This window comes from Cajanus cajan, chromosome 1 (assembly GCF_000230855.2).
Source record: "Cajanus cajan strain Asha chromosome 1, NIPB_CcT2T_4, whole genome shotgun sequence".
In the NCBI taxonomy this organism is placed as follows: Eukaryota; Viridiplantae; Streptophyta; class Magnoliopsida; order Fabales; family Fabaceae; genus Cajanus; species Cajanus cajan.
The window spans coordinates 63,839,697-63,867,491 of record NC_138517.1 but is presented as its reverse complement, the minus strand read 5'-3'; the positions used below and the strand labels follow the sequence as shown (position 1 = coordinate 63,867,491).

At 36.0% G+C, this 27,795-nt stretch overlaps 1 protein-coding gene across 1 annotated transcript; it reads right to left on the bottom strand.

Annotated features, from left to right (window-relative positions):
• Positions 1 to 1,734: 1,734 nt before the first annotated feature.
• LOC109797216 (putative inactive leucine-rich repeat receptor-like protein kinase At3g03770) lies at positions 1,735 to 9,193 on the bottom strand. Its single transcript, XM_020357173.3, has 9 exons — positions 8,738 to 9,193; positions 8,461 to 8,611; positions 6,479 to 8,127; positions 5,569 to 5,702; positions 4,625 to 4,865; positions 3,930 to 4,132; positions 3,737 to 3,789; positions 3,469 to 3,577; positions 1,735 to 2,265 (listed from the first exon to the last, which is right to left on the bottom strand). The coding sequence occupies exons 3-9, from the start codon at positions 7,812 to 7,814 to the stop codon at positions 1,987 to 1,989; spliced, it is 2,355 nt and encodes a 784-aa protein (XP_020212762.1). The 5' UTR covers positions 7,815 to 8,127; positions 8,461 to 8,611; positions 8,738 to 9,193; the 3' UTR covers positions 1,735 to 1,986.
• Positions 9,194 to 27,795: the final 18,602 nt, after the last annotated feature.

Sequence of the window (27,795 nt, the reverse complement as noted above, 5' to 3'; positions counted from 1 at the left end):
GGTGTTATAAAGATACGGAGTGATAATTTTATCATTAAAAAATGTTTAATAAAATGTCCTATCTCGTTGTAGTTGGTTTCACCTTTTTTTAGGGAACAAAAATGTTCCACTATTTTAATCATGTGTTCCATTTTTTTCTCCTTTTTAATTTCATCAAATAGGGAATATAACTCATATGTCCCGTCTCCTCCCATTCTGACATGTATTCCAAACGCTACCTATGAATATTAAAGCACGAAACTTTGTTCATTTAGAAAACATGCAAGTGTTAGGCTGCTTTCTTGGACAATCACTTTATAAAGACTATATTATAGTAAAATGAGTTAGATTTTTGAGTCATGTATGTATATTTAATTAATACATAAGCGACATGTGATGTCACATAGTTAATAAGTCATAACCTAATCGAAGGCTATGATCCTCTATTCTCTTCTTGTTCTTGTACCTTCTTCCATACACCTTTGTATTTAGAGGCCTTTGTCTTTTAGTAATAAAAATAAACTTCATAATTTCATATTAAGGTTAATTTGGATAAATTAACCAAATCCTTTTGGTTGTATACCAATCATATGGAACCTGCCCTAGGTTTAATTCTTGCTTGTGTTAAAATAATATTTGACCAATAAAAATCACGTCTTGCAAGTGTAAATTATCCTTAATTTTCAGCTTTAAGACACTGTGTGAATGAATCATGTCCATGAATAAAAAAAAATCATATGGACCCTTAATGGTAATGAGACTAATCATGCACAAATATAATATGTATTTGACATGGTAAAATGATTTTTTAAAAAATATATAAGATATGATATGTAAGATTAGTGTTTTCATATGTATTACTATTCATAAAATATGATAATATATAATAATGTACTAATTGGAATTTTGATCAAAATTTAGAAATATAATTAATATATATATATATATATATATATATATAATTACATTTACAAATCCAAATTAAACACATATTTCTTGTTCAATACTAAAAATAAATAAATTATAAATCATTTCATCCTAAATTACTTCCTATTATTTAAAAATATAAATAATACTATCAATATCATTTTTTTCTTAAAAGTTAAAATCATCCATAATGAAGTCAATTCCATTTTTAGTTCATGAAGAAATAATATTTCTATGTTTTTATATTAAACATGTTTATTGTTGGGAAGTTCCACATCACCTACCTCAATTCTCTAGTTGCGATTTATATATTGGTTGAACAACTTCACTTAATACCAATTAATTTTAAGATGAAATCTAAGATGGTATCAAACCCTAAAGCTCACCTTTTTTATTTGTCTATTTTGATAGGCATCACTTGGTTTGACAAACATATCTAGAGGGTGTTGGGAAATCTCACATTGCCTGTCTTAATTCTCTGACGAGTGCAATTTATACATCTGTTAGGTCACTTTAGTTGATGTCAATTGATTTTAAGATGAAACCTAACATTTATATGTTGTATTTAGCCATAATAGATACTTCATAATTTTTTTTTAAGAAAATGGATACTTCACTTATAAGTATTGGTAAAGTATCTAAGAATATCAATATTATATAAGATTTTCATAATAATTTTAAAAACTTAAATACTTTACCGCGATGAAATATCCGAAAGTATCAATAATAGATACCTATTAGATACATAAAATAAATTGAAATATTGTTGATTTTTCTTTTCTTTTTCTACTGGCTAATTTGACCCTTATCCTGTGACACTTGCACATCTGGGGAAACAAAAAACACAGAAAAACATATGATTTCAAACATTAACTCGAGACTTTACATGCTGTAAGCACCAAGTCACTACTAACAGATTTTTTTTTCATTGGAAACTCATTTCAAGTAAAATAAAGGCTACAACGAAAACTTATGCTATATTCTTTTGCTGTAAACTACAAGCTCAAATTCTGTAAACAACTAAAAAAAATCCTTTCATGCATACATATCAAAACCAAAAAGTGAAAAATCTTTTTATCGTCAATGATGGAAGGCCATTCGTCGTGATGCTAAAGGTGAGATGGGAGATCCATCGCTACTACTTAGAGAGTCCCCTCTCCATGCATCTTGGACTTGAGCAGCAAACTGCAAATTCCACAAAACATCCTCTATAGAGGGCCTCTCTGCTGGCTCTTTCACTAGGCACCTCACACAAATCTCCATCATTGTCTTCAGTGATTGATCCAAGCACGCCTTGCGAACTGCTGGATCTATAATGCTCCTCCTAGCTTCACCATCAGCTGTTATGCTTGCTTGCAACTGCCTCGTGGTCCAATCAATGGAGTCAAAGTCATAAAATTGCTAGTTAATATGAAAACTACTAATTGCAAAGTAATCATTCACTTTTGACACTCTGAGCATGTGAACTTGAGTCAACTCTAGTTATTCCAAAAGCCTTATCCATCCATAGTTAATCTATAAACATATTCGAATAAACTTCTCTAAAGACAAATCGAAGAGAGAAAAATGTTAAAAAAAAAAAAACTTATTTATGAGTTAAAATTAGTTTATATTTAAGCTAATTTATAGAAGTTATTTATAATTAACATCTTCAAAATCTTGTTTTTAAGATATAACTTAGGTAAAGTTTCTTATGTATAATTGGTGTTATTCTTTAATAAGAGTTGAAGTGTTATCTCGATATTATGTGTAAATTAATATTAATGAGAGGCATAATACCGAAATAAAACTCCAACTCTAATTGAAAAACAACACTAATTATATTTAAGGAACTGTACCTAAGTCTTATCCATCTTTTATAGTTTATACATAAGTCAATTTTGATCCCATACAAAAAATTATTTTATTTTCTCTTTCCTAGAAATGATTTTAAAAAAATATACCTATATCTCAAATTTCCTGCTTCTTGTGTGTAAAGATTGTTTTTTTTATATTTAATTAATCTCTTATGTAATATAATGTATTCAAATATAATAAATTCATACCAACTACATGCATACATAGATTTGTTCAGCGATATTAAAGTTTGTTGTTAATGGAAACTACTACTATTTGCAAATTAATCATTTACTTTGATACCCTTTGGGCATGTGAATATAAGTCTGAACTCTGCTTATTCTAAAAGCGTTATTTATTCATAGCTAATTTATATCATAAATTTTTCTCCCTGCTTTTTTACTTTCAATTAATAGACTCGTACCAATAGTATGCATACTTATCTCAGAGAGATTTGTATAGCAGGATTCAACTGCCAAAGGTGCTTTAAATAAAAATATAGTAAAACAGAAAATGGAATTCTGGGATTTATAATAATATGTGAAACAACTTCACCACTATTTTTCTTCAATGATAACAGACTCACACTGTGACTTAACCACCGGATTCATCCTTACCTGGATGTCTGGATCATATCAACGTTCTCTAATTTTGAATAATTAATTAAAGTGTTAAAAGTAAAATAAAATTGGAAAATATTTAATAAATCAGAATCTCCTTCATTACCAGATCCTTTAAAGTTTTCACATTCCTTGACTTTATTGTCCTTCCTAGAATGAGTTCCAGTAGTATTACTCCAAAGTCATACACATCAGACTTGTCTTCATTTTTTACACTGCAAAACCAAAGCATGTTTTAAATAAAAGAACACGAATACAAATTTTTCCAATTGACATCATATGTAAAATAAAACGGCAGGATGATGAGTCCTCTTTTTCATTAACAGAAGCTTAGTGCATGTTGGTCAAAACCAAGTTAAATTTCCATCACGCACCTTTTGTTAATGCTAGAACTTTTGAATCCGCTGGAATGATTACCTTGCCCAACCTGAAAGGAAAAACAAGGTTGAATACTAACTGAAGTCATTTTATCAAGAGAAACAAGACCAAACATACTAGTGAAACATGTTTTCTTTTTTTCTCATAAAACAACACATAATCAATCATTCATAATTATTTTCTCCATACCTTTCCCATATTAGATAACAAAGGCAGGCCATAACTGCTGATTTTTGCAGTAAAATTTTGGTCAAGTAAAACATCTGTTATTTTAAGATTGTTTGAATATACACCAGGGACAATCCCTGTATGCAAAAATTGGATGCCCTTTGCTACTCCAATTGCAGCTTCTATGCGTTGCGTCCATGTCAGGGATTTTCTGTAGTGCCCATCTGCCACATAACATGTTAAGGTGGAGGTTATCAGAAATGTCATTATTGTCTCATTCCTCCATTGTGATTGAAATAACTGGTTTAACACGAAGAAAGCTTATTGCTATTGATCATAAGATACAAATTTAGAACTTCATCAAAGTGATATATAAATATTTTACAAATAGAATTCATAAAGAAAAATTTCCTTATTTCATATTTTTTTTATCCTGCCGTGAGTAACCCATAACCTACTGGCCAGAGAGTCACAGACTAATCTCACTCGTGATATTATGACTATGGCTGATCTGAAGAGTTTTTGCACACGGCAGAATTGAACAAGAGTTACCTGGTAAATAGTTGGTTCTCACAACATGTGAGCATAGGATATTTATCCACTACATCAACCCATTGGATTAGAGAAACTTCCATATCCATTATTCTTTCTATTTCTTGTTGGAATAATACCATTTTCACGCTCTCCTGTATGAGAAAATAGTTTTTGAGACTCACCTGAGATCCAGCTCTTGAGCGTGCCATTTGGTACATACTCAAAGACAATAAATATGCTGCTGACACTTGAATCATCCAAATAGCATTCAAAGCAGTGTCCAAGAACGCTAACTAAATGACGATGCCTGTATTTCGATATCAGCTCTATGTTATGCATAAAATCTTGAGTGCTGTAGCTTTTAGTCATTTTTACACTTCTAATGGCAACAAGTACACCATCCTTTAGTTGACCTCTGTGCAACTGAAGCACATAAGAAATAATTTTAAGATGAAGCATAAATCAAAAATGTGTTGAGAGAGATAAAAGTGGTAATGAAGTTGAACCATGGCTAGATGGACAAATTATCTCCCTTACGCAGTCTGGTAGGCATATTATGACATATGTATTAACCACAGCATATTTGTGATAGAAAAAGTAATATGTCATAGCATTTTAAGCTTACAGACAGATTAATTCTTCAATATGGCATAACACCTCCCTTGTACCTTTCCAACTGTTCTGGATTTAAGGCACTTTTTTCCATGAGATTTGAATCATAAGAGCTTAGTTCACTAAGCTTATTTTGATGAGCAAGAAAAAATTTATAGAAGGGCCATAAGTCCTTATCAAAAGCTTAACCACACATCTTCAATTTTAAATTTAAGTGCTTATATGATATTGATAACAGAAGCTCGAAAAAGCTCTGTGGAAGTTCTTCCGAACGCCCTCTTAATTTTTTTGAATTTCATTTCATAAGAACGTTATCCACAACTTATATTTTCATATAAAAAAAATAATTCAAACAACAAAATTAAAAAACTTTGTGGACTGAAGAAGCCCTTCTTTCACACCGGCTTAATTCATCAAAACCACGAGTACAGGAGCTCATTTAATAAAGCTTGTGCTTCAAAGGGAATAATCCTCTATAATCAATATAGACATTAACTTGAAACAAGTGACATACCTTTCCCTGAGAACCTTCCCCCATGAAAGAAGCTGTGTCAAAGTTGCTTGTAGCTGCTACAATCTCATCAAGAGAGAAAGCTCGATAAGGTGGCAGGCCAACTGTTCCGAACTTCATGTTTTGAGATATATACCCTTTAGTATAGGGAAAATAAATGGTTGTCATCTATCTTTAATATGGAAAGATGGAAATAAATTTATGAAAAAATAAATTCTTGTATATCATATTCTCAAGAAACTATTGCCACCAGTCGTGGCGTTTCATTGATATTAATTGACATTCTGATAATTTGGCACGCAATTAAACATCTGTTGTTTATGAAGGCCTGGAACATTTAGCTTACTAGGAGTTAACATTTTCTATTCATAATCAAGAGTTTTAACTTTTTCCTTTTGTAGAATAAGTGAATAAAGAATATTCCTAAGGCTTTCTTCTTAACTCTTATCCTCCTAATCCTCCAATATTTGTTAAATAATTCACAATACCAATTTTTTGTGGATCAAAGGCTCAGCGATGCTGCACAAGGATAAAGACAGGATGCAATTTTATATTTCCAGTAAGGCAAGAATTGGGCAAAACTAAAGCATCTATACTCTAAACTAAATTACCAAATGTAACATAGTTTTAGGCATTTACTAATGTAACTCAAATATTGTTCTTTTCTATAGTGATAATATAAATTCAGTAGTTTTGGCTACACAAAAATCCTATTCTCCATAGTAATAGGCTCTGTAGCCTAGAGCGCGGAGTTTAATAATTCATGGCACCAATTAACAAAGACTTGCATGTGTGAAAATTTTCAAAATACTTTGCAAGTCGAGAAATGCATAAATTGTACAAGGTAGTTAGAGAGAATGCACAACAAGCGCACACGCACACACGTGTATGCATTTCAGAGTGAGGGAGTTACTTGCATCAGAGAGTAACTTTGAGGTGTATCCGGAAGCTGCATTCTCTGATATTAATTTTGTTGGAGGACTCTTGATTTTGGTTTTGAAATTTACCCTTCTAATAATAAAGAAAATCAGTGCAACAATTGCTATCCCTCCAAAAGTTACACATACTATCCCAATGGAGAGAACAGCCTTAGATACTCGTTTGTGCTTCTTTCCCTCAGGCACTATTCCCACAGCTATGGCTTCAGTGTGGCAAAAGGGCGGTGCATGCTGATTTTGATTTGTTTCTTCTAGACAATTTCTATCATATAACACAGTCCTGTCATTGGTATTTGACATTAAGCATTTTGGTAAAGTCCCAGTCAAAAGATTTGAGGATAAATCCACTGCTTCAAGTCCAGGGCTACAAGACAGATTCTCAAAAAGCATTCCTGTTAATTTGTTCCCAGAAATGTTCAGATATGCAATAGAAGGAAGTGATAAAAGTTCTAGTTGGAATGGCCCAACAAATGTGTTTGCTGAGATGTCAAGTCTCTCAAGTTGATAATATGAGCTCACTTCACCAGGGATACTAGACCTGAACTTGTTGTTTCTTAGTACTAGAGTAACCAATTTGTCACCAAGCAAGGGAAACTGAGGTCCAAAAGCATTATTATCCATTTCCAGCACTTGGAGATTCGTCAAACGGCGCAGATCAGGCACTGATCCATAAAAATTGTTATGTGAAAGTGAAAGAATTCTCATAGTCTCCAGACTACTAAGCGAATCCGGAAGCGAGCCATTGAATAAATTGTTTTTCAAACTTAGCACAGCTAAGGCTGGAAAGGAGTCCAGCCATTCAGGAAGGTGTCCAGAAAACATGTTGTCATCTAGAATAAGTGTTTGGAGGTGTGACAGTAATGAGAAATCTTGAGGGATGGAACCATATAGAAAATTTGAACTTACATTGACTATTTCCAGTGATGACAAACGCGCAATCTTCCCAGGTAAAGGGCCCCATATGCCAAGAGAAACCAAAGTGAGGACTTTCAAACTGGGAAGCCTGACCAATGTTGTGACAAAGGAATCTATTGAGAAATTCCTAGGGAGAAGTAGAGCTCTTGCTTCACCAACTATGTGTAGCTGGGTTATGGTTCCCTCATAGCACACTACAGTAAGAGAAGATGTTGAATCTGTGCTGCAAAAGTCTGTGTTGTTGTTCCAGCTGCTTAAAACAGCTGGAAAGTTCAATAGATGTTGAATCCTTAGAAGGGTCTGAGAGTGAGAGGATTGCAGTTGTTCTGAATATGAGATAGAGAAGAAAACTGTTACCGAAACCAGAAGCACTGAAGGATGGATCCTATTTCTCATTGGCAAGTTATGCAGAAACTTGGAGGCTTTGTTATATTCTATAAAGTGCTCTTGTATACCCGATGGGTTGCTACAGTGGTTAGAGACCCAACACTTACACGTTGTAGGACGATCTATTTAGTAGAGAATCCGTATTCAATCTCCTCCGCCGTATGCAAAAGCTTGTGGGCTCAGCGGCAATCACAATACCGCAAGTAAGATTAGTCTCTAGTTCAGTGTAGTTGGGAATACCGGGACCAAAAATAAAGTGCTCTATATTACAATCTTGTCTGAAATGAAGCTTGGATATCCTTCACATCCAGAAGTAGATTCTCTGTAATTCCAAGAAGCCATGCATAAGAAAGTGGCAAGAATACGTTGAATGAAAAAAATGGTGCATTATGATCCTTAGTGTGAATGATATTAATATTGAGTTAATTCAGAGCCAAACTTCATCAATGTTGAAGCCTTCAAGGCTTGGAAGTTCTTCAAGGCAGAACCACTTCAGAAAAAATGTATAGCTATGATATAACTCAACATAAGAAAAAGTATACCCCCAAAAAAGTAAATAAAACAAATTAACAAGTCTTATGATGGTAGAAATGTTTAGAATAAAATGTACGTTCCTATATTTTGATCCAAATCAAGCAAATCTGATTAGGATTACCAAAAGTAGGCAGTACTGCGGTACCAGTCCACGACTACCATTTCTGTAACTTAACTTCCCTGCCCCCTGTCCACTCAGTCCCCTTTTATTGAACTTGCAGACTTCATCATCTTCTTCCAAAATCACCAAAAACTCCCAATGAGTCCTCAATCTGTGGTAAAATCCGAAAAACTTTTCATTACATCTCATTTTTTCAGCTAAATTCAAAATCTGGAGAACAAATAAGTCAAACAAACACAAAACAAAATAAATTAAAAAGGAAACAAGTGTTAATTACCGTAAGAACTTGCACAGTCAACCCAATTGAATAAAACCAAATTTTTCTCTACCACACATTCAGAAAATCATCAATAGAAAATCTCCAAATATTGCCGTGCCACGAGAAACCGTTTTCCCGGCGTCACCTTTACTCTGCACACATTAAGACAAACTGGTGGCACGGGTTGAGAAAGCAAAATGGAAGTACCAAAACTCACACTCTGCACTATTTCACAAACCAACAGTTCACCATTAACAAATGATGTACAAATTTTTCACCCATTTTTCTTCTCTTTTGTTGTGGAAGTCCTAAAGGGAAACCATATCTTCACAAAGAAAAGAAAAAGAAAGATTCTCTGCGGAGGAGGTATATGACCCTTTATTCTCCACTATGACTAACATGTCATCATGTGAGATTTGGTTGAAACAGCACACACATTTTGCAATTCAACAAAAACTTAGACACGGTTCTTTAAGTACATTTCCTGTCGTTTTTGTTTAAAATCTTATCTGCATAATAAAGGTTGTCATATGTTAACCAAAACAAAAGTCCAAATGCTAACAAGATGTAATACAGTTTATAGAAAATCTTGTACCTTAAATATATGTACATAGTTAATAGATAATCTTATACCTTAAACATGTGATTAGCAGTTCGATCTTTGTTTGATCTTAAAAGAATCTCAGTTTGAATTAGTCTTTTTTTTAGGTTCATTCCTGGAGTATCCAGCGCCGACAGCAGTGACTAATCTCCTCGCTACGTTGGAGGCACCTCAAAGGGTGGGATAGCTGGCCCTAAGATTTAACGCGCAGGATTCGAACCCCTAACCTTGCTTAAGCGTGCATCAACCCCTACCGCTGAACCACACGCTTGGGGTTAGTTTGAATTAGTCTTTAATTTTTAGTAAGAGAATAATTTGATTTAAAAAATAAAGTTCAAATATAATTAGAAAACAACAAGAATTGTAATTTTCTGATAATTTGGGTGAGAGTACTGTAACGTAAGCTTTCACTTTGAGAGAGACCGGTAAGCCTTGGCTTTATCTTATCACAATTCAACTTTTTTGCATGGCCCTTCATTTTATATGTAATTGTTGCTTTTGGCGCCTTTCGTTCTTTCTTTGTTGGGGAGTGTGGGGTGCACTTCAAATTTAAAGGCTTTACGGACTAACGACTACAACTATTAAAACATTTCCACACTATTTTTTCACTCCAAATTTTAAGCCATTGAGAATATGGTTATATATATTTTGATTTTCCTTTTTTTACTCTAATTTCATGAAAAACATTTTTTAATTTTTATAATCATAAACATTTTTTTAAGTTCTTATACATATTATTTTACTTTTTATTTATGTTAATTGGTGTAAGATTAAAAAATAAAAATTTATTTAAAAAAAATTAAAACTCGAAATTATAAAAATTAAAATGAAATATTTTTAATTTTAAAGACTTAAAAAAAATAAAGTTTTCAATAATATAAAAATAAAAATAATTATATATATATATATATTAAAGGTATATCCATTGATTGTCGGAAACTTTTTTTTTAAAGATTATTAAAATAAACTTTATTCTTGTTAACAAAAATTTTCTGTACATGCATATAATTAATAATCGAACTCCAAAATATAATTATCTACATGAGTGAATGGTTTTTAGCTAATACTAAAAATAATAACTCGCATTTTAATTTCCAACTCATATCCACAGTCATTTGTAACTGTGTCGGTGGCCGAATTAATCAATGAGCCGGTTTCATATGGGATGGCAACAAACAAGTCTCGTGCCTATTTTTGTAAGCAAGTACATGGACAAATAAAAAATAGCAAATTTGTATGATACGGAAACGGATAGATATTTTAGAATTTAAAAATTATAAAATAAATAAGAATAAAAATCAATATAGCATCATGTAATGTAACCTTTTATCATTTATGTGTTTATTTATTAAAAATTATTTTAAAATAATTAAAAAAATTTCTTAAAATATTAAAAATTATAATATATGTATATATTATTTAATGTATGATGAATTTGATGAGATTTTCGAAGTAGGGTAGGTCTTGAATTTTTTTGGGTACTCTAGGCAAACAAAAAAAATAAGGTGTCCTAGAGTTTATTACATTATCTAAATGTGCATCATTTTGAAGAAATCGATAGGATGTTTAAGAAAATATCAAGAATGCACTAATTTAAGATTTAATATCAATTTTAATTTGGTTTTTTCTTTTTTGGTTTTTTTTCTTTTTGGTTTTAAATGACAAGAATGTTATTTTCTAAGTAATATGTTCAAACTCAAATAATTAAACAAATATAGATAAAAATATAAATTATAATTTATGAATCAAATTTAAAGCATTTAATTGGTGAATGATAATGAGATGAAACAATAGTACCTAGTTGTTTACTTTTAAACTTTGAACTCTTAATTTATTATAATGGGAAAAAAAACAATAATGACAACTTGGGACAAAGAAGTTCGGAGTGACTAACAAACAATGATTTACAAATTGATTGAGATTATAATAAAACATTAAAGGTTATGATTAAGAGAATAAAGAGTAAAGAGATATCAAATTGTATAAAACAATGGTCATCAATTAAACTATAACAATGAAGCACATATGTCTAAGTCTTTAACAACCTAAGAAAATACTAAATGGTTATAAAGAAACTGTATTGAATAGGTCTCAGATGCTCATGTAAAACACATGTTAGTTATTAGCCCTACATTATAGGGCAAGCTTAAATGCACCGCATGTATGGATATCACTTGGATAGGCCAAAATAGAGCTTTTTAGCAAAACATTTTAGCATGTCGAGAACTTCTCGATCTAACTGACACTTCCCTCAATCTTGGCAAAAAGTAAGATTTGATTGTTACACAACAATAAAAAGGTCTTAAATGCACTTAGTTGAATCACTAAACATAAGTTTTTTAATGAAAAACTCTTAGTTTTAAATTTTAGTACAGAGGAGTTCTCATGTGTGCACTTACATGTTTGTTCAAGTGTTTTAGAAAGTTGTTTAGGCTTAACATTTCTGAAGCTTCACAAGATATCAATCAATCTGTGTGAACTACCATTTAACACCAAGAGTTTTGTTTATCCTAGGTAAGAAGATGAGCATATTGTGTCTCTGTTCAAAGAGGTTCAAGTTAATCATTTCCTCTCAAGAGAAATGACTTGAAGACTTGGCTCCAATAACCAACACTTTGAGCTATCTATTAGAAGGCTTCAGTTAAAACACAACTTCTTAAAAAACTTGTACTAAAGACTCTGCTTAGAAGGTTTGAAGAGAATATCTACTTAGAAGGTACCTCATCTGAAGAAAAAGCTAATAGTACTAGAAAAGGAAAAGTACAATGATGTCAATGTTACTTTTAAACTAAGCTAGTCACAATGAATCTATTTTAGTGGCTATAAAAGGAAGACTAAGGCTGTAGCAAGCAAGATGAAAATGAGTAATAAAGGCACAAGCTATCAAGCTACAATCCTTACTTCATACTTTGATTCATTTAGAGATCTCCACTTCAGTATTTTGTATTAATCTTGTAATAGATAAAAGAAGTATGAATCATTCTTAGTGAAAGCTCCAACTTAGGAGAACTTCTTGTATTCTTAGCAAAGTGTTAGGTCACAAAACCCATTTATGTAAAAACCATTCATACCAAATTTGAGTTTGTAGAGGTGTAGGAAGGAAGAAAGGTCACACAAGTGGTTGTGTGATCTCATAGTAGGTGGTTATAAGGTTGATTTTCTCAACAGGTTGCTGAATGTAAAATCTCAATAGGTCACTAAGTATATATCACTAATATTAGGTGGTTGTGTAGTGATGTTATTGTATCAATAGATGGCTGAGTTTGATTAAATAATAGTTGGATATGATAATGAAAATCTCATAAGTTTCTGTGGGGATTGGATGTAGCACAATTGGAGTGAATTAGTATAAAAATATGTGTGCAAAATATCTAAACCTAAAAAATATGTGTGAAAAATATCTAACCCTCAAAACACGAGACAATTCATCATCAAAATATCTCAATTGAATGAAAAATTTACTAAGATTAACATAACACTTTAAACATTAAATCCATACTGTCGCAACTCAAAAATTTCCGATCTCGCGACATATGGTTTAGACATCCTTTTAAAAGTCTCATTAATTAAGAAATGCCCGGACACCAGACTAATTCTTAATTAATGGTTTTGAAAATAGGTTCATGGAGTCGTCACCAATATTTTACTCAAAACATTGGAAAAAGAAAAGTTTTTTAAAGATCCAACAATGGCCTTGATAACCAAAATTGGGTTCGGGGGTCGATTACGTGTAGAGAAGGTATTAAGCACCCCTACAGCGCCCTCAATCGGTACCTTTTGATGAAGTTAGCATGATAAGAATTAATAAATTAAATATTGAATCTCCTTTATTAATATTTATTTACATATTTAAAATTTAAATTATACGACTAACCCTAAAATATCTACATGATTGCGTTTATTATAAATAAAAGATAGAGAAAAATGAGATATAGAAGAAGATTAATTGAAATACCTCTTGAACGAGCTCTATTGAATCTTCAAATATGGAGAAAGTGCTTTGTGGCGACCTTTCACACTACAATATGCCTCACAAATCTCAAGAAATACAATAGGAGGGAGAGAAGATAGAGATGCGACACAAATCTCAAGAAATACAATAGAGAGGAGAGATATAGAGAATTTTCGTTTTCAAAGGAGTCTTATTCGAAATTTCTCTAGCCACCAGGAGAACTGTGCCCGAGGCTTCAATTTATAGGAACTAGAAGGGGGCCAGAACGGCCCGTTCCAGTTTCAGAATGGCCTGTTCTGGACTAGTCCGTTGTGGGTAAAATAAGAAACTGGAACGACCCGTTCCAAAAGTGGAACGGCCCGTTCTGAGTTCGAATTTTACTTACACAAAGTTGTTCTGGAATGGCCCGTTCCAAACTAGGGGAACGACCCGTTCCAGTTTTAAAACGGCCCGTTCTGGGCAAGTTTGTTATAGGTGAAATAAGAATCTGGAACGGCCCGTTCCTAAAGTGGAACGGCCCGTTCTGGGTTCAAATCTTGCTCATAACAACCTGTTTTAGAACGGCCCGTTCCGTTTTGGGAACAGCCCGTTCTGGTATTGGAACAACCCGTTTTGAGCTATCAGAAACAGTTGATTTTGGGCCCTCTGATGTCCTATCTTATTGTTTGTATGCCCCCGGACGAAATTGGGTATCTACACATACATAGACACTCACAAAAATTCAAACAGAAAACCTAGGAGGTTTAGTGGTTGTCTCATTACCCGTACCCCTCACACATGTCCACGGATGTGACATCTTCACTCCTTCTTACCTCAAGTTAAGATTTCATAGCACAATTCTTTCTCCATAGCCCCTGACACTACTTTGTACTCTCCGTAAAAAAAGACTTAACCTTATTTTTTTGTTTTTAATAAGTTTTATGGTTGGGCTTACAATCCAATCCAATACTCTCTACTTACAAACCCTCTTTATTTTATTTTATTCAAATAAAATATTTTCTTTCTATTATAAACTCAATTAAGCCCAAAATATATTTTTTATTAAAATAATTTATTTTATTTTATTTCTAAAAATTTAGGATATTTTACAAGCTCATGTTGAACTTTAGATTACATAACAATAGTCTATGCCTTTTTATTTGTAATTATTTCTTTTAGTTTTGACCTTGTATTTTTGTTAATTAGAATAAGAATTTATTTTCTTATTTTTTTTTCTTGTAGAGGTGTACCTAGTATTATTAGGCGATGCAACTAGTAATTGAAAAATATACTAATTGGGTTTGTTTAGGCCAAGAGAGGGAGGATAACATTTTTTTTCCAAAGTGGGAACATCCACTTTGGGCTTTCCACACCCGATACCCTCCTTTGACTTTACATAATCCCACCTAATCACAAGTTCTATACCTACTCACACCTTCTACATGTTTTCTCCTGTACTCCCTTTTTAACTCACACACCCCCATCACACCCTCCACACATGTCATATGTATAACTCTCATTGGATAATGTGGATCTCACCATTTTGGGCACTTTATTTCAAACATTAAATTCAAATTTGGACAATCATGTTTAGATAGCTTAAGTAAAAGTTAACCAAACTATGGTCTACCAGACCATAGTTTTCTTACACAACAAGTTAACCAAGCCTATATAGTTATTTCCTTGTACAAACTCATCATTTTTTATGATTGATATAGAAAATTGTTTTTTCTTCTATCAAAGGTCTTAGAATTATCTCATAAGAGTGTGATTCCTTAAAAATTTTCATCCAGGAACTCCTTCTTGTGGTAAGAGCATCAATTCTTAACTTATCTCTTCACTTGAGAGTGAGGCCTCAACCTCTTCTTTCTCTTCCACATTTGAAGTTTGTTTTCAAGATTTTGAAGTCATGGATGAAGATCAAGGGAAAGAAAACATCTAGAAAGCTTCATCTTTCAAGCTCTTGAAGTTATTTCCATCCTTTAATTCTCCAAATTTTAATTAAGCGATTTTAGTTCTTCAATCATCACAGTTGTATGATTTTGATTCCTCAATTTTCAATTAACCAATTTTAGTCCCTCAAGTACTGTAGTTGTACAAATTTAGTCTCTCCCATTAAAAATCTAATAATTTTTATTGAATCGAGTAACATAATGTATCGGTATTTATAATTACATATCTTCTAATATATTTATTTTATCTAATATATCTACATTTTTGTAAATGTATATTATTCTTATTTATACTTATGAAATTATTATTTTATCTATAAACCTACTAATAATTGATATTAATTTATCAATAATATTATAATACTAATAATTGATATTAATTTATCAATAATTTATTTAATAGTAATAAATATACACTACAATAAATGTTACATATCACTATAAGTATAATATATGTAGGTATATATTTATTTGACCTATAGCTGCACACAATTTTAGTGTTGATTTTGAATGAGATTTAACAACATATTTTGTGTGTCACTATAGTTTATACCCATACTTTTTAACAATATATCAACACATATTATATTTATTGTGTAGGTAAAAGTAGTTTTTAGTGACACTTATTGTGTCACTGTGTGTGTTACTATATGACAATTTCCTTGTAGTGATATATTATTTGATATAGGAATACAAATTATAATATAAATAGTTTAAATAAGTCAACATTAGTATAACTTTAAAATATTATATATATATATTATAATTTATAAATAAATATATTTTAATGAAAGAGATTAAAATAATATAATTGTAGAATATAAAAAAGTTAAAATTGTTTAATTAAAATTTAAAAAACTAAAATTATATAAATATAATACCTGAATGATTAAAATCTTTACAACTAAAATTGTAGGATCACAATATTTAAATGATGAAATCGTAATTAAACTTATTATTTTATCATAAATTTCTATTCCAGTGTATGAGTGGTCCATTTTCTAATAATATCTTATCTCGTGTGTTTTTTTGTACTAACAATATTCTAGATGTGTAAATCATAGATGGTTTGTATCTGTACACAGGAATCCTTAAACAAAGGAATTAAGCCACCATGAAATTTAGTGCTCCATCCAGACACAAGACAAGAGAGAAGAAACCACGAATAGTAATATGTACTATGTAGGGTGAGATTATGGGTAAGTCCACGTGCCTCTGTCAGATTATTTTCATATTGTTTTTCTTTTCTTCCTTTTGCCTTTACCTTTCGGAAGAGAATCTTTTTCACAAGAATTTTCATAGGTTCCGAAGTTCAAAGTCTTCTAATTGTGAGAGTTCTTGCTATCTTTAATGAATTTAAGAATTGGACTTTGATGTTCTTTTGTTTTATGGTGGTCCCAATTAAAAGAAATGAAGTCCTATATGGAAACACTCCCTTGCTTTTTGGGTGGGTCCCGACTATGCAGTTGAAAGATCGGTTTGACACAAGAATAATTTTAAAAAACAAATATGGATAATAACATCTGATTTTTGTTTTTTCTTTTACAATAATAACATATGAATATACTTAATTTCATGTCAAATTAATTTAAAGTTTAATTACGGGTTACATTTGATTGAAACTTTAAAAAGACTGTTTTAATATAAAAAGTGCGTGAATTTAAAATATGAGAATTTATTAATGACTTATAAGAATTTTTTTAAAAAAATAATTTTATAATTAATATTTTATAGTGCTGATTTTAATGATGGTAAGAATTTATAAAATTTAAAATAATTGATAAATTTACAATATTGAAAAGGACTTCATAAATTTTTAGTATTAAAAGTTACATGAATTAATGAGAATGAAAGATATATAATAATAAAATTGATAAAAATTTGGATAAAAAAAGATAAAAATAATAACAAAATTTAATAGCTAATAGTTAAATTTCTTCTTGTTAAATGAATATAAAGTCTCATTTTAATTGGAGGATGAACAACCATCATATTCAACAGACATAAATTTTGTGAACAATTTAATGGCAAAATATTGTTATGTTTGACACATTTATATATGATTTTCAAAATAGTGACACAAAGTTGTATGAATAATTGAATATATAATTATATTTATTTAAATTATCATTAGTTCTTGTATCAAATCTTAATAGAAAAATATAAAAAAGGTTATAATGCAAAAACATATATTTATTTGTAGTTATTATTTTCACAAGAAAGAAATCAACAAAAGTAGAGAGAAGGAAAATATAGTGAGGTCTTCTAACCTTAACCTTTTCTAAGTGTGTATAAATCAATGAAACACCACATACTCTATTTAGGCAAGACAAATGATCCTAATAAAACTTAAAAATACAGTTGTTCTTTAATTAGCCTCTTTTATTAAAAGATAATAATGTAGAAATTAAAATTTGTAACAATTACATCAAATTCTAATTATTAGTTACTTAATGTTTATATTCTATAACTTCCGCTTAATTCATTAATCTTGATTTTGACAATCAAATACAACCATAATTTGTCAACTTAAACTTGATATTGTCACTAAGAACAATTTTACATGAATCATGGCGATTATATTTTAGAATAAATATTTTTTTCCATGCATTACAATGTGTAATCTTTTTTTAGTAAGATATAGGATGCTAATTTTATTGATTCAATTTGAATTCATTCATAACTAACTTTAATGTGCACAATTATTAGATCAACGGATGATTTGAGATCCTCAAAATACTATGTTTTAATGCTAATAAACTCTTATATTTTTGTAAAAGGCACATTTATAAGATCTTATATCTAAAATGATAGCTTAAGATGCTTTTGTATGATGATATGCATGATAACCTCTCAAACAAAACACTTCATTTGTGTAAGAAAAATGTATTAAATATCACATTTAATATGTATAATGTTTTTATCATTTGTTTTCATGTCATTTGTTAATAGATTGAATGAATAAAATCTTATTTTGTACTTGAAATCCATACGAAAGGAGGAATTGTTTTTCATTAGAGAAAGGACAAGATATCTTGATGTGTGCAAAGTCATCTAAAAAGACTTTTTTAATTGGAACATGTAATAGTTCCTTCCCTTTTGTACCATAAAAGTAATCATTTGGTGAAACACATTTAATATATGCATTTATTACACTAATGGGCGCCTAACTCTACAAGAAAGGAAGATGAAGTAAGTCGACAAGGATTTGCAACAACCATCTTCAAAGATCACCTATATAAAGAAGCTTAAACATCATAGAAAAAGAAAAGAAGAGCTTTATCAATTCACTAATTCATTATTTCTTTCTAAACCCTTTGTAAAACTTTGTGCTTATAAGTTGTCATGCTTTGTGAGTAAGATGAAACTTTTGTTATCTTTACCCACCTTAAAACTGTGTGTTTTAACTTGAAGCTCGAAGAGGCTTTTGTTTAAATAATAATTGGTGTTGAAGTTTGGAAAAACTTTGTTGTTCAAAGAATACTTGGATAGTTTTCTTTAAAAGGTGTACTATCCGTACTTCGAAGCCGAGCTCCGAGCTTGGTACCACAACACGAGTTGACCTCGGACACGCACCACGCGGCGTCAGCTCAGCACTTAAATAGATCGTAACTGATCTCGGGGAATCCTGGTCTAGGCGAGATCCTCTACCTAATCAAATCACAACTAATCTCAGGCCCAAGGCCCAACGCAACCCTAACATACATCAAGGTACGTGCATTATATATAGGAGATTCATACTCATACAAACCCTAACTTTAGCATCGGAGTCTCTTTTGCAGGTACCACCCCCATCTTGGAGCATCAAGCGTACCAGCGAAGGAGGCTCACCGATCTTACCTGGCGGATCAGCTCTACAGCAGATTTCCGGTAAGAACATTTGGCGCCCACTGTGGGGCCGATCAAGACAGCTCTTATCGGCCACGCTTATGGTTTTCACCAGAAGCCATAGTAGACGCACAACAGATGACGCACAACAGACGACGCAAATCACTCAACTACCATGGATAACGAAGCAGCGTTGAGGAGACTAATCGACCAGGTCGAACAGATGCGGCAGTAACACGCCGCCGACCTACAAAACATGCATGCCAAGCATGACACTGACCTAGCGGCAATGCGTACCGCTAATGAAGCCGACCTGGTGGCGCTACGCGCCGAGAAAGAGCGAATCCGCGCTCAACTCTCTCGACACCACTCCGATCATCCTCCTCATATGGGCAACCACATGAGGAAGAGGAGCACTCAGTCTCCTAATCTCGGACTGCAACTAGGGTTCCAACCCCCAGACTTGTTTCACATCGGTCTCATGCACCGACGCACAAGCAGACCCATAAAGACAGCAAGGCTCCTACTCATGCCGCAGGAGATCAGGCAACCTTCCGCCGCCACCCCTTTGTGGATGGCATTATGGAAACACTACTCCCTCACGGGTGGAAGCCTCTCCACCTTGACCGCTACGATGGCACGACGGACCCGGATGAGCACATCGACATGTACACAACACAGGTAAATCTCTACACTAACAACGATGCCATCTTGTGTAGGGTATTTCCAACCTCACTTAAGGGGGCCACGCTCAACTGGTACACCCAACTGCCTGCCGAGTCCATTGACAGCTTCGACACCCTAGTCAGGAGGTTCACCGTGCAATATGCGATGAGCCGACCTCACCACGTGACTTCAGCCACCCTGGCCAGTCTCAGGCAAAACGACGATGAACCGCTTCAGGCGTTCATGGAACGATTCGCTGCCACCTCGATCAAGATCAGGAACCTGAATCCCGAGGTCGCCCTACATGCCATGCTCATGGCACTTAAGCCCGGGCCATTCGTCAACAGCCTGTGTCGTGAATCTCCCCGCGACATGGACGAGCTCTGCGCCCGCGCTGCAGGCTACATCCAGATGGAAGAACACTCTGCCTTTCGTGACCAGGTTCGCGAAAAAGGACCAGCGAAGCCAGAACAGGGGCACAACGATAAGATCAAAGTCAACAATGACAGTTAGTTCAAGAAGTCGGCCAGGCCAAACAGAGGGGGGAGATATGACTTCTACACTCCCTTGAACGCACCCAGAGTCCACATCCTGGAAGAAGCCAGCAACAGCAACATGCTCGCCCTTCCACCACCAGGCCACACTCCCAACAGCGCCGACAAGTCCTGTACTGGCCGACGTTCCTCAGGCTAGACGTCCCCAATTCTCTCATCCAACCTCACACAGAGCCCTTAGTCGGTTTCGCAGGAGAGCGATTTCACACTCGCGGGTACGTAGACCTACTGACAACTTTCGGAGTACCTCCAGATACAAGGGAATGACGGTAAGATCATCTCCGTCAAAGCAAATCAGAAGACAGCTCGACAATGTTACGCCGAGAGTCTGAAGATATCCTCGTCCGGCAAGCAAAGCAAGGGGGATCCCCCCACCGTAGCTCCTTAAGTTCCATTCCTTTTTTTTGTATGAACGAAATTGTGCACTCTTTTCCCGCCTCAGTCTTTGACCGAGAGGGTTTTTAACGAGGCACACAGACACAATCAATAAAATCACTCATTTTCCTCAATCCATATTCTTATTTTTTGTTTTTATAAAGGACGACATCGAACCAACCATTTTCACTCTCACTAAGGTCGAGTACGAACCTTAATACGCCTATCCGAGGTCGAGTCCGAACCTCGCTAAAATTTTGAGGTCGAATACGAACCTCAACACTCTTATTCGAGGTCGAATCCGAACCTCGTGAAAATTCTGAGGTCGAATACGAACCTCAACACTGTTATCCGAGGTCGAGTCCGAACCTCGTTAAAATTTTGAGGTTGAATACGAACCTCAACACTCTTATCCGAGGTCGAATCCGAACCTCATGAAAATTCATCTAACTTTATTATGTTATCTGAGGTCGAGTCCGAACCTCGTGAAAATTCTGAGGTCGAGTACGAACCTTAACACTCTTATCCGAGGTCGAGTCTGAACCTCGACGAAACACATATTACTCTAAATCCAAGGACGAGTTCGAACCTTGGTGAAATGCATAAAATTGAAGACAGGTACGAACCACTTATCCAAGGACGAGTTCGAACCTTTACAACGTGCTACTTAACAAACATACAAGGTCGAATCCGAAACTTAGCGCAATTCACTCTACTTCAATTTGAGGCCGACTTTGAACCTCGGCGCTAATAGATTAAGGTTGAACTCGAACCTTCATGAAAACACTCACTTAACGAAAAACCAAGAACGAGTTCGAACCTTGACTTGGTCAACACAAGACAAAGGCATCACCGCATACAAAAACATACAATAGACACCAAACGTGTGCCTCAAAATGCGCAAACAACAAAAAAACAAGAGCAAACGTAGGCAAACAAAGAAAATACGTATATACAAAGCCATGTTTACGGAGTTCAATACATGAATTCAACAAAACAAAAGAAAAATAAAACACAAAAACATTAACTGGCCTACGCAGAGGCGTTTTCACTAGAGCTACCCTCGAGGTCGTCCTCCTTCACCAACTTCCCAAAGCGGACTACCTTCTCCATGTGCATGGTAGAGAAGTCGAACCCCGGGGCGAGAAGCCTTGCCTGGCGAGCTGCCTTGAGGAAACCGCGCTTATGCTCAACAACGATAGCTTTTTCGGTTTCCTACAGCTTCTTCTCGAGCACCTTCCTCTTCGCCTCCTGCCTCGCCAGCTCCGCCTTCAAGGTGGCGAACTCCTCCTCTTTGCCCCCAATCACGACCTCGTCCCAGAGGCGCTTCTCGGCCGTCATCGCCAACTCGCTCTTTAGAGAAGTTACCTCATCTTCCAAGGAGCGAACCCGACCACGGGAAGACGTCACCTCATCTTCGAGGAAGCGCACCCGACTTCGGGATGAGGAGGCCAGCCCCTGCAACTCGCCCACCTGAGAAGCATAGCTTTCGTTTGAGCGCAGAGCAATCTCCAGGGACTTCTGCACCCTTGCAAGATCCCCCCTTGCGGCTCGCAACTCAGAGCTTAAGACCTTGCTCTCCTCCTTAAGGGCCTTATTCTCCCCCTTCAGGACCTTGTTCTCGTCCCTCAGAGGTTGAACTTGGCCCCCCAGTCTGGCAAGGTCCGCTTGCTGCTTGGACCACTAAGGCTTCCAATGGCCCATGATGGCCATAGTCCTCTGCAAAAGGACCTGGGCGGCATCAAAGCTATCCACAGGCCCGACCTCATCTATCAGCCCCTAGTCCTCAGAGCTTAGCGAGCCTGGAGGGAAGAACTTCTCAGCGGTCACCCCCGCGCTCCATAACGAGTCCATATCAGCCGAGGCGCTCACATGATCCAATCGCACCTTGGAGAGGCCCTTCCCGAAGCGGTGGGCTATGTATCGGCTCTAGGAAGCCTCTTGCGACGAACCAGACGGCGGCGCCGAAGCTACAGGGGTGGACACGGGGACCTCAAGACTCGGCCCTCCGCCACAAGCCTCGACAGAGGCGGAAGCCGGTGCCCCCTGCTCGGCAACTGGAAAGTCCGCGATAGGAACCTCCGACCTCGCCTGCGAAAACAGCGCCATGTCAAAAAAAAAAATGACAACATACAGAAAATCACGAAAATCAGGGAACACTACTTACCTCAACAGCATGGGCAACCTACTCGGTGGCTGGAGCCACCACCTCGGCAGCCTGGGCGACCTGCCCAGCAGCCTGGGTCGCCGCCTCGGCAGCATCTCCTGCCTCTGGAAAGCGGCCCTAGGTCAGAACACAGAAAAGCACAATAAAAGGCACCAAAAAGCCGAAGAGAAGGTACTCACCACCTCGGCAGTTTGAGAAACCTGCTTGGCAATTCAGGCCACCCCCTCAGGGGCCACCTGCCCAGCAGCCTGGGTCGCCGCCTCGGCAGCATCTCCTGCCTCTGGAAAGCGGCCCTAGGTCAGAACACAGAAAAGCACAATAAAAGGCACCAAAAAGCCGAAGAGAAGGTACTCACCACCTCGGCAGTTTGAGAAACCTGCTTGGCAATTCAGGCCACCCCCTCAGGGGCCACCTGAGGAGCCCCCTTGGGCGGTGGACTCTCGGTAAGGTCCACCGCACCAGCATCGGCGGCCTTGGAGGTCACCTCCTCGGCGTCTGGAGGGGCAAAGGTCCCCCCGACCTCCTTCGCTCCCCTCTTTCTTTTTCGGTTAACTTTCAAGGGGGAAGCATCTTCCTCTCGAGGCTCGGGGACCTTGAGCTCGGTAACATTGTAGCGATGCTTTAGCTCACGCTACAAGTTCTTCCCCATGATACCTACTGACAGGGAATAAAACACATCAGTAAAGGGAATTTACACAAACTCCAACAAACCACCAAAAAACAAAATACTCACTCTCCAAGCCCCTCTCCCTGAATGTCGAGTTCGCAAGCGACAAAACGAGCTTGCAATCCAGCGAACGAGGAAGCGCGGCGAGGTTCTCGATGGCGGCCGCCTCCGAAGCCGTCAGTTTCACTTGGCCCACCCCATGAAACCTAGACGGTCGGGGGCACCAATAGAAGGGAAATTTTGGCAGCCCGCCGAAGTAGAACACCCCATCTTCCAATGGGTCGATATTCACAAGAGCGACTCGGAAAAACTCTTGTTTGAAATTTTTGTATGACTGGGAGTAGAGAGTAAACAAACCCCCATCCCTACTCCCACTCAGAGATAGTATGCCGTATGGCGGAACGCCTAACTTCAACTGGTAAAAATGAAGGAAGACGGGAAGAGGCACCTTTATCCCTAAAACTGTACACAGGACTTGAAAAGCCCTCAAAAAACCCTAACTATTGGGGTGCAACTGGCAAGGAGCCGAGTTGACAAAGTTCAAAAAATCACACTCGAACTGAGTAAAGGGAAGACAGACACCTAAATCTCTAAAAAAATAGTGGTACATATAGAAATGGGGAGGGTCGGTAGACTTCCCCATGTACACACCCTCACCAGCCTGACAGGGTTCAAGCCGGATCATCCGGGAAATGGAGGGGTCACAAACCCTACACGATCTCGGGATCCCATTAACCTCAAGAAAGGAGCGAAAAATGCTCTGGCAGATCAGCTCTACAGCAGATTTCCGATAAGAACAAAAGGCAAATAAAATAATACTTAGGTTGGGTTAAAAGTGGCTTGTGAAAGAATACTTGTATCTTTGTAAAAGATAGTGAAACTTGATTAAGTTGATCAAGAACTAAATGTAGTCTTAGTGGTTAAGATAAACTAGTATAAAAATATCTTATGTTATTTGATTTTCTTTGTATGTACTCTTTTAAGCTTACATTATTAATTCACTATTTCAAAAAAGTGTTGAGTTTTTAATTGACACTAGTCAATCCCCCTTTTAATATCTTTCTTTTCTCCATAATTTGGTATCAAAGCTTAGACCTTGTTAGGGTTGAGCATCTAATCATATGCCAAAGGAAAAAATCCTAAGATAGGAAGTAATGAAAGATAGCACTTGCTCGAAGGAACTTCTCTTACAAAGTCTCCCGCTTTTAATGGAGAAGAGTACCTATATTGAAAGGACATAATGAAGATGTTCATTAAGTCCACCCAATATTGCCTCTGAAAAGTCATCACAAGTGGTGATGTTTTGGTAACCAAACTAGAAAATAAGTACACCTAAGAAGATACAATGTTTTACAGCTCAATACAAAGGAAAGATACATCTTAGCTTGCTCTCTATTGGGAACAAAATACAACAAAATTTTGTAGTTGCAAGACTGCTAAAGAGATGTAGGAAGCCACCATGGTAACTCACGAAGAAATTGATGATGTAAGGCTTAAGAGAGTTGCAACTTTTAGAGACATTATGAGTTATTCTCTATGAAAGAGAATGAAACCGTTGATGAAATATTTAAAAGATTTCAAACATTCTCAATAGGTTAAAATCCATGGGAATTGAATTCTCCAAAGCTTAGAACAACTTAAAGATCATAGGTAGCCTTCCTAAGGTTTGGACCCCAAGGCAATTACCATTTTAGAGGCATGCGACCTTAAAGCCAAACGACACTATTTCTCTAAGGATTAGAGTAACTAGTAGAAGGAATGACAAAGGTAAAACACTAAAGGTAGAGTTTGAGCACAACAACTTAGGAGAAAGTTCTAAAGACTCAAAAAACAATGAGACTTCACTTATGTTTAAAATGTTTAAAACACATTCTGAAGAAGAAGAAAAGACTCAAAAGCTTCCACAAGAAGAATGACAAATTCAAAAAGTTTAACTCTACAATGAAGGAAGACAAAGCAAGTCCCCAAGTGATGCTCAAGGATTTGCAACAAGTCATTTTCAAATATCGCTTATACAAAAAAGCTTAAACATTGTAGACCCCTAAAATTGTCCGGGTCAGAAATAAAGCTTGAAGACTCTCGAAGACTGAAGGATAATCAGCCAGAAGGACTCCTCGAAGGCCCTAGGAGGGTTCTCTGTAGGTCTAGAGGTCTTAGAATAGCTCAAAATAAGGAAGTGGAGGGAAAAAGCCCAATACGGCCGTACTGAAGTCAATACGACCGTATTGACACTTCAATACGGTCGTACTGAAGTCAATACGACCGTATTGACACTTCAATACAACCGCAGCGAACTCAATACGGGCGTATTGAAATTTCTGAATTTCAATACGACCGTATTGAACTTCAATACGACCGTATTGAAGTTCAAAAATTTCAATACGGCCGTATTGCCCCTGTAGGCCGTATTGCGCCTATTCCCTATAAATATGACGTCAATTGGACGTCATTCCACACTTTTTCAGATAGTTTCAACCCTCTCCTTGAGTATTCTGGGGTTTTTGAGCAGTGTTCTGCCCTAGAAATCACTCGGAGAGTTGATCCGACGAAGTTCTTGAGCCCCGAGCCATTTTGCTTGAGGATCGAACCTAGTCGAGGGGAAATCTTTTTGATTCCCTTAGTTAAAATTTTGTTCTAGGAGAGCGAGAAGCGGGCTTGTAGAGCGAGGGAACGCCAAAACGCTTCCCAGTTCATTTTTTTGCAATATATAAAAGCACGCTTCAAGAGGTTTCCCTTCAATCCTTCCTTTTACCGCTTTCTGTTTGTTGCATAATTTAATAAGTCATCATGTAGATATTTAATTCTTAATCGTTCATAATAAAGGGGGTAATTTAGTAATTTTACGCTGTTATCTTGGAAAATAATCTGTCATAGGGAACCCGAAAGGGGCGCTGTGGGGTGCTAACACCTTCCCCACGCGTAACCGACTCCCTTACCCAACTCTGGTTGTAATGGCCAAAGTTGATTCATAAAATCAATTGCCTTATCCCTTTTTCCAATGTTTTGAGTAAAACATTGGTGGCGACTCCACGAACCCTCCTTTTGCGAAAACCACTAATCCATGGAGGGTCCCGCTTGGGATTAATAGGGATTAGTGAGACTTTTAATAAAATTGCTCGTTTGACGAGGTCTCAGTTTGAGAATAAGTCATTCTAAGCAATCCATATTTTAAAACAAACGAGTCCAACCATCCTTCGCGAATGCCGAAAGCCCCGTTTCGGGCCGGTGGCGACAGATGGCGACTCCACTGGGGAAGCCTCGAGAGTCAGTCCCATTTAGTGACAGATTATTTTTAACAAATAATAGTTAAAAATTACTTCATTACCCCTTGATTGTATGACAATATGATTTATTTTGTGGCTTTAAATAACTGTTGTATGTTTAAATTCCGCAATTGTTTGAAATACAAACTGTACACAAACCTTTGCACACAACAGTTCCCTCTATACCCGGGGGCATGAGTGATTAACCATAGGGAGTGGATGTTAGTACGGCCGGTTGTCGAATGGGTCTATAGGTGCCCGTAGACCGTTGTCGGAAAACATCACTCAAGGTGATAACCATGAACTTGAGTCCGACGGTGCGTTGGAACTTTCCATCGACCTACGACGAGAGGAATTGGGTCCCTATAATGGGGGCACCTTGGGGGCCTTTGACCAAGTGAGAACAGTTAGATCCTCCTTGAATATGCACTTTTCTGCAGGAGACCCCTACCTCGTAATTTGCTCGTGACTGTTCGTGGATGAGTGAATTGTTTGTGCATTCGTTATGTGACATTGTATGAGCATACATTTGCATTTGTTAAACAAACAACATCCCTATTCTATTTAAATAAAAAGAATAAATAGAAATAAAGATCTTCTAATACATGGTGTTAACATCTACCTTCATTTGCATTCATATAGGTAGTTTCCCTTTTCACCCAAAAAATACAAAAATATATAAAATATTCAAAAGAAAAATATATATTTATCCCAAACCAAGCAATATCATGCATCATATTAGGAAAATCCCGAAAACATGATAATGCTTAGTTCAATAAACACAATGCATGCATGTTCAACATCATCATCTCATGCATATAGATCATGGAGGGATCTAAGAATCATTCATTTCATACATCCCTCCTAGTAATTCAGTAATAAACATAAATAAAAAGAAAGGATTAAATCGATGCGTATGTTCAAAAATGGATCGCACGCCGTTCGTCATCAAGTGTAAGCCAACAACCGCGCCAAGCGAGCGCACATCAACTCCGTTGTTGGTAATCAAGACGAATAAAGGGGAAGGTCCGACACCATTAAGGATCACCGCTTCAAGACCTTTCCCCTACGA